This window comes from Neodiprion lecontei, chromosome 2, assembly GCF_021901455.1.
Source record: "Neodiprion lecontei isolate iyNeoLeco1 chromosome 2, iyNeoLeco1.1, whole genome shotgun sequence".
Classification (NCBI taxonomy): Eukaryota; Metazoa; Arthropoda; class Insecta; order Hymenoptera; family Diprionidae; genus Neodiprion; species Neodiprion lecontei.
The window spans coordinates 3,965,436-3,978,618 of NC_060261.1; the positions used below are offsets into that span (position 1 = coordinate 3,965,436).

Here is a 13,183-nt window from a genome sequence, read left to right on the forward strand (position 1 = left end):
CCGACGAGCTCAAGTACAAAATTTCTCAGATTTGACTTGTACAGAGAATTCATTTGTCGCCGAATAAAACTATGTTCTGGTAGAATGAAACGTAACGGGTTTCAATTTTTTGATGAAAAAATAGTAGAACAACGTAATTTCTCCGACACTCTTAATAACAATTAGGTTTTTCCTTTTTATATTCAGTGACATTTATAAATTTTTATTTCTCAATCACAGGCACTTTTATAAATCAAATTAAAAATTATAAGCTTAAGTTGCACTTTTAAAAGCTCCGTTTTTTATGTTTTCTTTCGATAAATTTTCGACCCAACTGCGTATGTTCCATACATTCTTGAGAAAAATAGTCTTCTCCAACGAGAAATACGAATTTAGTGGTCCAATTACGGCTTCGGGGGCGGGAGTGTAACGTTTCTAACAACTTGTTCGGTGGAAGTAACACTATCCCAAACACATCTACGTGTACACACATTACCTCGAATTCAGTGGGTGGAAATGGCGAGTTAAGCCGATGGGGTTTTCGAGCCAATGGTCGGAATATTTTACGTTACATCACAGCAGCATTATACATATAACCCAATTTTTTTCCGCTTGATTGGCGCTCTCTTTCGCGTTATTATTCAACGAATTTCAATAAATATATCAATCCGGTAAAATAGATACATCGAGCAAATTTATTACCATATTTGTAGCTGTAGCTCGGCATATTTTAACGCATAATTTCAACCATTATGCATTATGAAATGTAATTTTACACAACGTATTGCGATTAAAATAACTCCTCATGCATTTATGCATGTATTACCGGCTATATTCACGTTTAATCACGATCAACGCAGTTGTCACGTACGTATATTGTAACTTTCAGCAATGCCCTGCGGATAATTAAATCTCTGTCATTATACGAACACAACATCGCATATACTTGTTACCCGTTGCAGAATGCAGGTATAATAATTCAGGTACACCAGATGCCCTTTCTTCTCCTTCATTATATTTCCTACTTTTTTTTTTTGTGTAATTCTTCTCTTTTTTACTACACATATAGTCGCGGCGGCATTACTTTTACTCGTTATAACCCGTCGCGACTGGTTATAGTTATTTATTTTTTCATTTTTTCATAGTGCTTTTGCAACTACCAAGAACGGTGGTATAATTTCGCAAAATGTAATTCACATCAATTTAAGGATAATTGAAACTGCGTGTGTAATTTGAATACTTCCGTCATTGATAGCTATATTTGTTTCAAAAATCTGCAATCTCAGAGACTTTTCCGTAATAATTTCACCCAGACGAGCGGCTGATTTGAAATAAAAACTAAAAAAACATTCAAAGAAGAAATGCACGTGTAATATTCGAAAAGCTTCGGAGCTGGGCGGTATTATACGTTCGAATTCGTTATATTCATACATGTGAGCCTGTGTGTACGTATGTGTGGTTTTGATACCCTTGCCGCCACCCTTTTCCCTGCAGCGACCGCGGCGTCATTTCACCGATAAACCCCGGAAAAGACGTGGGAATCATAAAGAGAGACGCCGGATCGGCTGCACAGCCAGATTCCGTGGCAAATCCTAGTTTACGCGGGCCGTAGCTGGCGAACACTCTGAGCTTTAGTGACATCAAATATGGCCTCAAAGATCAAGGGCTCGAGGAGGATCAGTGACAGTGGAAGTTGAAAAATGGAGAGAGGGTATGATCTCTGCGGGAAAAACGGCACGGCGCCAGGTGTTTGAAAAAAAAGGAAAAAAGGAAGACGACAAAAAAAAAAAAGAAAATTAAATAAATTCAAAGTAGACAAAGCGGCGTGATATAGCAATTACGGCAATTTATTTTTTTTCTGTATTATTTTTGTTTGTTTCACCCTCTTCTCGTTTACCAAGTTATGCAGCTACCGTAAAAGTCCGCCATGAATCAAGCGACGTTTATTCTTATGACGTGTAAAAAAAAAAAAAAATAATATATACCGTCAGTCCGCGGCGATGTGGAAAAAAAAGAGATGACGCATAATTTTGGAAATTTCATGCTGAAAAGCTGCGCTGCTTTCGAACTTGCAAATAAGTTATTCCGTACCATGTTCAGTGCGACTTGGAATATGTGTGAGCGCAAACTTTCGCGGAAATCGTATACTACGTAATGTTATATTATACAAACATACACACTGTCAGAACTTTGACGTGTGTGCGTGTGTGTTCGTGTGTGTGGGTACAATGAAAGAGGCAGAATTTAATGTTTGAGCTACCGAAAGAAGATAAAAAAAATTGTCCGCTGGGATTATCCCGAGTTGTAAAAGTTTTTCCGTTTGAAGTATGTGTATCTACAGCTGAGAACGGACGAGTCAAGCTGTATTTATACGATGGTAACGTAAAAAAGTGAAACAGAGGGAAGAGAGAGAGAGAGAAAACGAGTCGCACTAAAACAGACACACTCGCTGCACCCGCTACCCTTTCATAATTTATGCACGAGGTGTGCGGGGCTCTATATGCCTTGCATGTTTGTATACATGAAACCAGAGCTAACATCTCTTGACGATTTCGCTGCAAAGCTTTTTTTTTACCTTCTGAAGTTATTTCGTACCTGCATTATTACATGTATTGAATAAACCGAATCTAAACGTGGTAACAAGCCACCTTGGCGCCTAAGGATAGGCAACCGAGCGTTACAATTTTATTCCCAAGATTGCAAATTGTAACTCCGGTTGCCTATACGCAGGCGCCGAGGTGACTTATTTTCACCTTCAGGCCCGGTATGGGTATAAAATATTTTTTCATCGCTATAAAAACATTTCATTGCGCAGGAATGATTATTTCTCAGAATAATCAAACATAGTTTTCTAGATATTCGAGCAAAACTAACGAGTTGTAGACATTACAAATATTTTCAAATCTCGTTGTTTTAACCGTTCAGTTTTGGAGATAAAAATTCATTGGAATGAATTCCCCATCGACGCGCCGTACTCTGCGGAGTTTTTTCGTCCCTTTAGAACGGTGAGTGAAAAATGAGGACGGCGTTGAAGAATCGTCTCTTATTCCAACGGCACCGCAACCAACGCAGGTTTCAATTCGACCGATACACCTGAACCTGGCATCGATACGTCGCCTGTGGTAAATATGTATATAATACACATCCAAAACGCGGTACGTACGAACCTTTATACGGAAGAATATAAAAAATGAAAATCAGCTTCCTCAGGGTTTTTCCGAGGCCTGTATACGCATTCCGTCTCATACCCTTTATATTATATGTATTTGTGAGAAACGGTTCCCGGCGATCTGCACAATAGTCTAAAAATTCGCTGACTAGATTCCCGCGCCCTTTTCGTCGTATTATATATCCTGTATACTTATATAAGGACGGTTTATAAGAAAACGATGTCGCCTCGGCGTATGTCACATCCGACTGATGGGGTATATGTTATATCGGTATTATACGCGAGGAAAACCGATCAAATGTTATACGACGCTAACCTTAAAAGGTCTGCAAGTTTTAATGGCGGTGCATGAAGTGGTCGATTTCTCTCCATTATTCCGCATTTTTTTTTTTTTCTTTTTTCAACTTGTATAGTGTTTCATTTGGAAGAAGCCTTGTATTTTTTTTTCTTCAGCTCTGAGCTTTAAAAATTGTTGTAAATAACGAAGAAAGAATATTCACGGAAGGATATACCTATATATCCTTGATCTAATTTTACAAGGTCTATCTTGAAACTCGAAGTTTTCCCGTTTAAATCACACGCGGAAAATGTCGTTTTTTTTTTTTTTTTTCTTCAAACTATGTACTATTGAACCGCATTTAATAATATAGACATCATCCTGGAAGCATTTTGTAGATAATGAAGTTCTTCGAAAACAGTAAACGGCTGACGAGTTATGTCTGTTTATGTAAATATTCTTGTAACAAAATTATGTAAGAATTAAAAAAAAAAAATTACATCTTATCCGTTTTGTACACTTAAATGGGAAAACTTCGAGTCCCGAGAGCGGCCTCTTAAAATTGGATTTAAGAGGTATCCTTTCGCAAGGATTCTTTCCCTGATATATTTATGTACAAGTCTTTCAGGTGGAATCCAAAGAGAAATAAATGCTGCCTCCGGACAAAACACCTTAATGTACGTTAACAGTTGTATAATCATACGAGACGATGCCTTATATCTGTAGTCGGAATTATTTACTGCAGGAAATCCGATATTTGTCTAAGTCGAGCTTCAAAATAAAATATCCATATGCATAGTGCAATGAAACGTGAAAAATGCGTAAAATATTGGAATTTCACTTTCTGAAATACAAATTATTTACCAAAAGAAAACAAAAGCAGTTCCAAAATATTGTGTATAAATACATATAATATTTAAATTCAATAAGATTTGTTAAAGACCAAAGAAATATCGGCATTGCGATACAGTTAATTAAAATCGTATGTAATTTATCCTTTCTCATTTATTACAAATCAACAGTTTTTTTTGTCTGAGCAATAAAAATCGTTATTTCTTATACATAGATCCTAACAAAGTTGCATAACACATTCATTTCGTGGCAAAAAAGAAACCGCCCAATCTAATCTGCAAAATGTTTGTCCCAAATGAACCCAAGTCTCCGCTAAAAGTCTATATTTTCCATTTCGTGAAAATAAACAAATTAAACATTGATTATAAACACTTTGAACGTATTGAATCATCGCTTTATAAATAAGCAACGATAACGATAGATGAAAAGAAATAAAATAAATAAATAGGAAGTTGTTGCAATAAATAACTTTTTCCCTGAATACAGGCTGCGAGAAATCTATATAATATGGTATACTTAAGAGGAAAATATCTATCGCGTGGGATGTTTTCTCCCACGTAGTTGTAAAAACTTAGGTCACCGCTGTGCACGACGCGGGCTTTCGTCGCACATAGCCGCGCATTGTGGGTGCAAGGATCGATCCTCGACGCCGTCCGCGGGAGCCGTACAGTCCGTTGCAGTCCCATTCCCACCCCCGCAACTCGCCCCAACTGGCGACCCGCGAATCCCGCCCCCATGCATCAAGGGGCAAAGGGGCAGGGGTGGGGGGCTACTTGAGGCAGCTTAGCCGCGTCGTACAACGTATGCGGCGTTATGGCATTAGCGTCGAAACTACGTGGGTATTTGCGTGTGTGTAACTGGTTCGGCACCAGTTTGGTACGGCCAATGGGGGGTGGGGGAGTGTCGTCGCTGCACCGGTTTCAACAGCCTAACGTCGTTAGTCAACCGGGTGATAGTTTAGGGTATATAATGGCTAGTAAGGCTGCACTAAGCCGAACCGAGAGGTTCGAGCCTTCGGCGAGTGTACATAAGTCGCCAAAGTATGTAAAGTGTATGTATACATAACGGTGTGTAACCCCGTTCACGAATCTCCCCATTGCCACCCTTGTGATTCTGTAATCGAATGCAGAGCTGAGCATACCGCGCGTTTGTTCACCAACCCACACACTCAAACACGGATTGTACGTGTGAAAGCAATTGAAAGGACCGTCTTTGATTTATCGCCTAATTTTACACCGAGAATCCACAGACTCGTTGTACATATGTACGTACCTATATGCGTACACATGCACCTGCGGTATACGTATACATGCACATGGTATATCACTGCGAAAGGTAAATCAATTTAGTCACATAGTCTTTGTGCGGATTAAAAGAACGTCGTGCACCGAGGGCTTTTTTTGTATTCGCGTGATCAACGCGCCTAAAGAATTCATCCGAATCGCTTGGATAATGCATATCCATATCAATGCCGTTGATCGAGTCGATGTCAAGGCAGTTTTTTGGTGCAACTTACCGCTCAACGCCGCCAGATAGGCAACCAAAGCTACATTTCGTATCCCTTATACGTATTCATTATGTAGCTATGGTTGCATATCTGCTGGCGTTGAACGATAAATTTCACAGAAAATTCCTGGTACACGTATTTTAATTTCTATAGAATATCGAATAACGCGGTTAGAGATAAAACCAGGCGGTAAGCCCTGGATCAAACAGTCAATGAATCGAACATCGAATCAATCAACACTGATTATTGCGTTATAAAATTTTTGTAGTGTTGCGATTATACTTGCGAAAAGATTCTATATTTTAAGCAACAGGGAATGGGAAATATTTGAAGTTAGCAATTGCAGCGTTGAGAATAACTCGAATGGGGAAGCGAGGCGAGTTTTTTAAATCAATTTTTTCTGCAGCTGGGATTCGTTGCTGAACGTATCACGTAGAGTACTCGCTACTAAAATTACGCTGGTATCGATTTACCGTAATCGAGAAAATACGAAACCCCATTGAGCGGTTGAAACATGATTATTTGCGATAGTCCGCGAGGTAAAGGATCTCACTTAACGCGTTTGTGCAGCCCATAATTGATGATTTAAAAAATATGAACTTATGTTGTCCGTATGACTCGAGGCACAAGGAATAATTAATATAGATTTATGATAGATCGGTAGTTGAAGTAAGACGTATGATGAGGCCGTCTTGACAGCCGGCTGTGCAGCAGCATCCGGCCTGAACCATCCTGCGTGACAAATGATCGGGCATTCTAATCCTTACAAATGTTCATGCCTCACCTCGCATCCCGAGAATATAACGTTCTTATGTGTGTACGTACCTGCTCCATATATATCCTTTCATTTTCTCACTTTTATACATATATATATATATATAAATATAAATTACGGACCAATTTTTTTCCTCTCCATAAATTCCCAACCATCCCAACCTTCCGTAGCTGCGCTGCAGGCACGTGCGTCGCATTTACATCAGTTGCTATTCACGTCGCACGAATTGTACCCACCTTGCACAATAATCGTAGTAAGACGTTCCCGGATCTTCGCTCGTAGACGCCTGATCGATACCTTTCGCATTACGCGCGTGCGAGCGCGGCGCTGAGCAACAAAGGCGTTTCAATTTTCGAATTTCGAACGTATTACCGGAAAACGGAGACTTATCTATCTTAATAAAATACAAAGATTCTCAGGTTTCGTTGAGCGAAATTCAAGATCAAAGTTGAGCCTTTACTGTCGTTTTTTCGATCAGTTTTCGATTGCTTACACACGTCGCTCGCGCTGCGTATTTTCATTCGTCCCTCTGTTTTCCATCGATGGCCGAAAGGCGAATGTAGCATTAGCTGTTTTTATCCCCTTATTTTCTTTCTCTCTCTCTCTCTCTCACACACACTCTTTAAACGGCTTTGCCTAATCCGCATTTGTTCAAAACCACATATGTGTGCTGCAGTTAAAGTGCTTATCGGACTCGCTTGTAGTCACGTTAACTAGGCTGCAAAGTGTTTCGTGGCTGCGAGTGGTTTTTTTTTTTTGTCTCACCGAAAAACTTTTAATCTGTCGTTTCGTCCTTGCGCTCTCATTCTATATCTGCGATATATTTTTTCAATCGCTATTCAACCGATGACAATTTGCTTTCAGCACCAGCCAGCGTGACGGACGCTGTCCTGCTGGGTGAGATCGACATAATGACCGACGACGAGGTTGAAATATCGACTGAAGAACCTGTACCAAAAAAGTGTTACTTTGGGGGAACGACCTACACCCATAGTCAAACGGTAAGTTCGCCTCGATCCATCTAACGTAACGGTTTCGGCACATCGTTTCGGACTACATCCATGCATCTGCAGCTAGAATTCTGTATACCAGGCGGGAACTCCTACGTGATTTAACGGTTTTCGATACCTGTGGCGAAGGAATAAAAACAGTAAAAATTCTGATCCGGCACGTGGAGACAACGAGAGTAAAAGGTGCGGAAATGAAATTTTTGAAAGCTGTGTATATTGTAGATAAAAAGAGAGAAAGTCTCGGAGATGATCAAAGAGTTGATTGGGGACCTGCAGTCTGATCGAGGTTGAATTAATTACCGTCCTGAAAATGGTTCACAAACTCGTCATTTTCGTCAGGTTAATCACCGGGACGATCAAACGAGTCAGAACCGTACTCTCTCTCCCTCCCCGCCCTCTCGCTCTCTCTCTCTCTCTTTTTCTTTCTCTTTCTCACGAACACATCGATACCTACCCCGATGATTGGCTTCGAGGTCAGACATAGCGTGCTTCTCGACTTTCCTGCACAGTCTGCATTATCTTATGCGCAGCAACTCCGAAACCGGAGTAAAACTTCCTTGAGGAGTAACAATTTACCGACTCCAAACGACGTCTTCGCGCTGCACAGCACGCGCGGTCGTAAAACCCGAGCAAACCTCAGTCTCAAGAGTTTTCACCCAGAATATATACTGAATGTTTTATGTACCCTAGGACTTCGGTAAGACGAAGTATATGCAGCATACCATAGTTCAGGAATGGGAGTAAGTTCTTGGAATATATTTCTCAAGAGTAACCCGTATAATAACTGCTTTTCCTATCGTAGAAAATATTTTCGACTATTACGTTAGGCTTTTATTACACCTCCGCGCGTCTGTTCGATGCATTTTTCGTAAATTTATACCTATAATAGCTGTGAAAGTCGGTTTTCTGTGAAACTCGCCGCTTGGCGCCAGCAGATAGGCAACCGAAGCTACATTTCGAATGTGCAAGGAATACAAAACGTAGATTCGGTGCTTGCATGCCGACACAAAGCGGTGTGTTTCACAGAAAACTCCGTGTACATGCTTCCCAGAACTCGTTCAGTTCACGTCATATAGTATTACCCAATAAACGGATTGGAGATAAATAGATTGCGGTGCAGATGAAGTCTGCAGCGTGAGAGTTGGGGCAAATCTCGTGGGATTCCGTAGCACTGAAGCAAGTCCGAGTAAATTTAATATAAAGACTCCGGTAACTGCCTCTGACGATATACTTACTCTACGTGGATGAGATACAGATTTCCCGGTTATACCTTAGATCAGTTTTCCCTTGTAGTTCACGTTGCAGGCATTGGGTGAAAGTTTAAATTCACGAATGAGTATTCGGAACCAGTACAGCTGCGCAATTTCGGCGTGCACTTTCAGTAATATCGATCGTGTACATCTATCAAATCTCCTAAGCCACGAAATAGGGGGAAAAAATAATTCTTAATTTCCCGTTTCTTCAGCCTGCAGATGCGGCATAATTTTACTCGAAGAAAAATAACTTGGCACGTACGCGCGAACGCTCGCGAATCTTCTTGAAAGTTTTTACATAATTCTAGGGTTCATTCAAAACCTCACGCCTTGAACTCAACTTCATATAGATATACGTACCTATATGCGCGTAGATATGCACTCGGAAATGCATTCCGCAATCTCGTGAAATTACTGTCCAATTTTATGTAACGTCTCTGCCACTGGCCAAGACTAAACATTCTCAGTAGGTGATGCATAGGAAAAATTTCTGCGGAGAACTTAAGAAGTTGGCGAAAAATTAATATATATAATGTATATATTATATATTAGGGTGTTTCAGAGAAAAATAATACGCGATTTTCCACTACGGCATCCACTGAAAAGTTTGTTTAGGTTAAAAGAGAGATTTTGTGAAAAAATAAGCCTTCTACGTTATGTGGAAGATCACGCTCATTTGATTTTTAACTTTTTTGTACACATTTATTTTGAATTTGTGTAGAAACAAGTTCCAGCACTTCAATTTTTATTTCTTTCCGGACATTTATATCTGATCCAAAGATCGCGATCCATAACACAACCATATATCACAACCGGGAATCTTATTCTCCTACAGTAAAAGTTCATATTAAATTATAACTATTTTATGAGATTGAATTAATAACGAAAAAGTGGTCATATCCACTTCTCGAACATCAACTGGAGATTTGATATTACAAGTGTGGATCTTCTTTGTGACGTAAATTGATATTGTGATTGATCTAAGCAACAAGAGAAAAATTTATTCACCGTACTTCATAAATTTAAAAAAATGTATAGAAGTGAAAAATCAACTGAGCGCGACATTGCACATAACGTAGAACGCTCATCTTTTCAAACTTTTTATTTGGGGGGGGTGTTACGATGGAAAGTCTTAAATTATTTTTTTCTGAAACATCCTACTATACAATACTATACAGTAGGGAAAATGGAATTGATTTCTACGTACTGTATATGAATATAACCCAGAGAAATTTTCGGTGTGCAATAACATTGAAAGTATAATATAGTACATTGTATAAAAACGCAGCGTAATATCTGTACAGGTATGTATTTATATTGTAAAAGCTATTCCGACTATTTTTATCTGCGGTAACGAGTCGACTCCCTCTTGACTTTTACCTTCTCTAATAAACCATTTTCGCACCTCTTGATGTCATCCCGCCGAGCTGTGCAGCGGTCGCTTATAATTAAAGTATGGATATATGCATAGGTTCATATTTTATGCGCATATATCGAGGATATAGCCCGTATATTAATTATTGTACCTGCGGTGTGTACATTACCTATATACGTACGTATCTATAGTGTGTTTGTAGATAGATGGACAAACTGAACTATCCGAATGATGATCACCTGCGTATTCGAAATATCACGACCTCGGGATAAATTTTAGTTATTTATCGTTGCTGTTGTTATATTTATCGTTATTATTATTATTATCACTACTACTATTATTATGATATTATTGGTTTTCGTTCGGCCGTTAGCTGTTTGCCCGTTTTGTTTTGCGTTTTTTTTTTCTTTTCTCCATCCAAACTATCGTGCGGTGAAAAATGATGAGTGTGGCACTAGGCCAAATGCATTGTACAACCGGCGAAGCGGTTGAAAAGCCCGCTGGTGAGAATAAAAATAAACGTCGAAAAAAAGGTTAAAAAAAAAATCCAAAAAACAAAAAAAGAAAGAAAACAAACGGAAAACTGTGAAAAGAATGAAGTGTGAGCGAGAGGAAAGTTATACGCCGGATTCACTCGCGTTTTTAAATTACCGCTCCTGTATAACGGCCGCTAACGTTCGAACATATTTTTCATCCACCTTATCAGACCCCCCGGTGCGTTGCGAAGACCACCGTCTCTATATCAACATAACATAGAATTTCACATTAGCCCGCGAATTTTGCACCTCGCCGAAAGAGGAACAAAAAATGGGGCGAGAATGAGAATGAAAAAATAAAATATAATAAATAACAGTAATATAAAAGGTGCACCAAAAGGCGAGAACGATGTAATAATTATACAGTGCACGCTAAACGAAATTAAATGTATCGGGAATTTTCGATGAAACTAGTAAGAATGATAAAAAATAAACTATTCTCGATCATATCGTTTATTTTTTCCCTATTAATCGAGTATAATCGATTATTTATCAAACTCGATTAATCGATGCGTCGATTATTTTTCGCTTAGCGGCCATCGCCAAACTAGCCAATCAACGCCAGTTGATAGGCAACCCGAAGCTGAATGCGGCGTTCCTAAATATTTAAAATGTAGGTGTGATAGTCTATCTGTTGGCGTTAAGTAGCGAGTTTCACAGAAAAGTACTTCTATGTACGAAGAGAGAATGCAAAGTAGGTAATCGGGACTAGGCAATTATAGCTGAAATCTGAAATCTCGAATGAAAATATGCGAAGCTTCGGAGGGTGGGGCGAATTCAATGCACGTAGTGCACTTAGGGCTGCGGGTCGCGCTTTGGTATTTAGTTATCCGAGGACCGACGAGACCCGGAGGCCGGCGGTTCAGCCGACCCTGCGGATCTCGTACGCGTGGAATTTGGAAACGCGATTAAACCCCAACGTAAACTCGACGGGACTCTGAGAGTCATGAGCGCTGGCGCTCGCCTGCGATATATCGGGTCAATGAACTCGGAGCGGAACGCGAGGACATCGTGCCCGCGTCCTTTCCAAGGCCCCTGGGAATCCCCTGCGCCGTGCCATATATATCTATACACGTCCCATTCACGTACAGTCGCAAGGTCCTTGCACTCCTTACTTACCCCTTAGACGCAATTCTATCTCGGTGTCGGGCCGGCGATGCTTGCAGGATCAGAAAAATTCAACATTCGAACAACCACGTCGGTATTTCTGAAATGGAACTGGAAATTTTCAGTCTTCAAAGCACGTTTGAAATGTCTACAGTCGATTATGCGTTTTTATTTGTCGTTTACAAAGTATAAAGCAATACATTTTTCCAAAGGTGCCATTTTGTGACGGAAATATGCTGCTTCGTCTTGGTCGTATTTAATAATAAAAGGCTTCAAACATCGCATATTTTACGCTAAATACATTCGACGTGATACAATTTGATTGCGACAGCTTGCACGCAGTATTCTGCATACCGATATTCGTGAAACATAATGTCCCAGCAGGTCCACTTTAAGTTTATATTATTTGTTACGTTTCTGTTAGTAAATATGACACAAATCATTTGAATTTCAATATTGACGTTGTAATTTTTACTTTTTTCTTACTTAATAATGCGGTAAAAAATGGTTATATCAAGAATCCGAAAATTTTTGTGGACGTGGTGAAACATTTTTTTTTTTTTTCAACCGTGTAGTTTCAAGGCCACATATCAGTGAGTGAGTCTATAAATAACTTGAAACGGGGTGTAGTATAACCGTTTGATCGATAAAATATAACTGCCTAACATTGATCGTCGGTGCCTGCACAGATACCAACGAGTGATCCGTGTTCGCATTGCCTCTGCGTTGCCGGTGAAGTTTATTGCTGGTGGCAGGACTGCCTTCTCCACTCGGAACCGGAAGACTTTGAGAACTTTGACGGAAGCTTAAAGAGCACCGAGATTCCGGGGGCTTTTTTAAGCGTAAACTCGTCCCTCGGTACTGCTGCGACCTTAGAAGCGGATGACAACGAAACAATGACAACTGAGAGTTCGGAATTAGCGGCTCAAATCATCGAAGAAGAGGGATACATGGATGTAAATTCAACATATCAAGACTTTGGCACCCAGAGCACACTTCCGACGACCTGCGTCGTTATGGGTAAGTGAAGATCTAGAATTTTACCGCGAAATTATGAATTGAAAATGCCGATTCAAACATGGTTAACCAAAACCCATAACAAAGCTCTATTTTCCAAATACTTGGAATATTTCGATTTCTGGTCAACCGTATTTTCGTAGCTCACAATTTTGAAACCAGATTCAGAATTGGGGTCCCGAAAATGTCTGGAAACTAATTATTTCCGTTCGTGTTTGCCATATTCCATCCGCCATTTTGAATTCCATCATTCGTACCTCAAATTCCAATCGGGATCAGATCGAAAACGTATATCAGTCAAACTGAAAAGGCAAAATATAATCGCC

General features: G+C 39.8%; 1 protein-coding gene across 5 annotated transcripts in view; it reads left to right on the plus strand.

Annotated features, from left to right (window-relative positions):
* Positions 1-13,183, plus strand: part of LOC107218098 — a 39,946-nt gene that overhangs the window by 23,707 nt on the left and 3,056 nt on the right. For 2 of the 5 annotated variants that reach the window (XR_006902710.1, XM_046730715.1), the window contains exons 1-3: positions 5,125-5,328; positions 7,424-7,560; positions 12,530-12,860. Coding sequence is in view for 4 of the 5 variants with exons in the window: in XM_046730715.1 (XP_046586671.1) it covers positions 5,163-5,328; positions 7,424-7,560; positions 12,530-12,860 (634 nt within the window). In the remaining variant the exon portion in view is untranslated. Of the gene's footprint in view, positions 1-5,124; positions 5,329-6,549; positions 6,602-7,423; positions 7,561-12,529; positions 12,861-13,183 lie in introns of those variants that run through there. The other 3 variants (XM_046730718.1, XM_046730717.1, XM_046730716.1) reach the window with 3 other exon arrangements.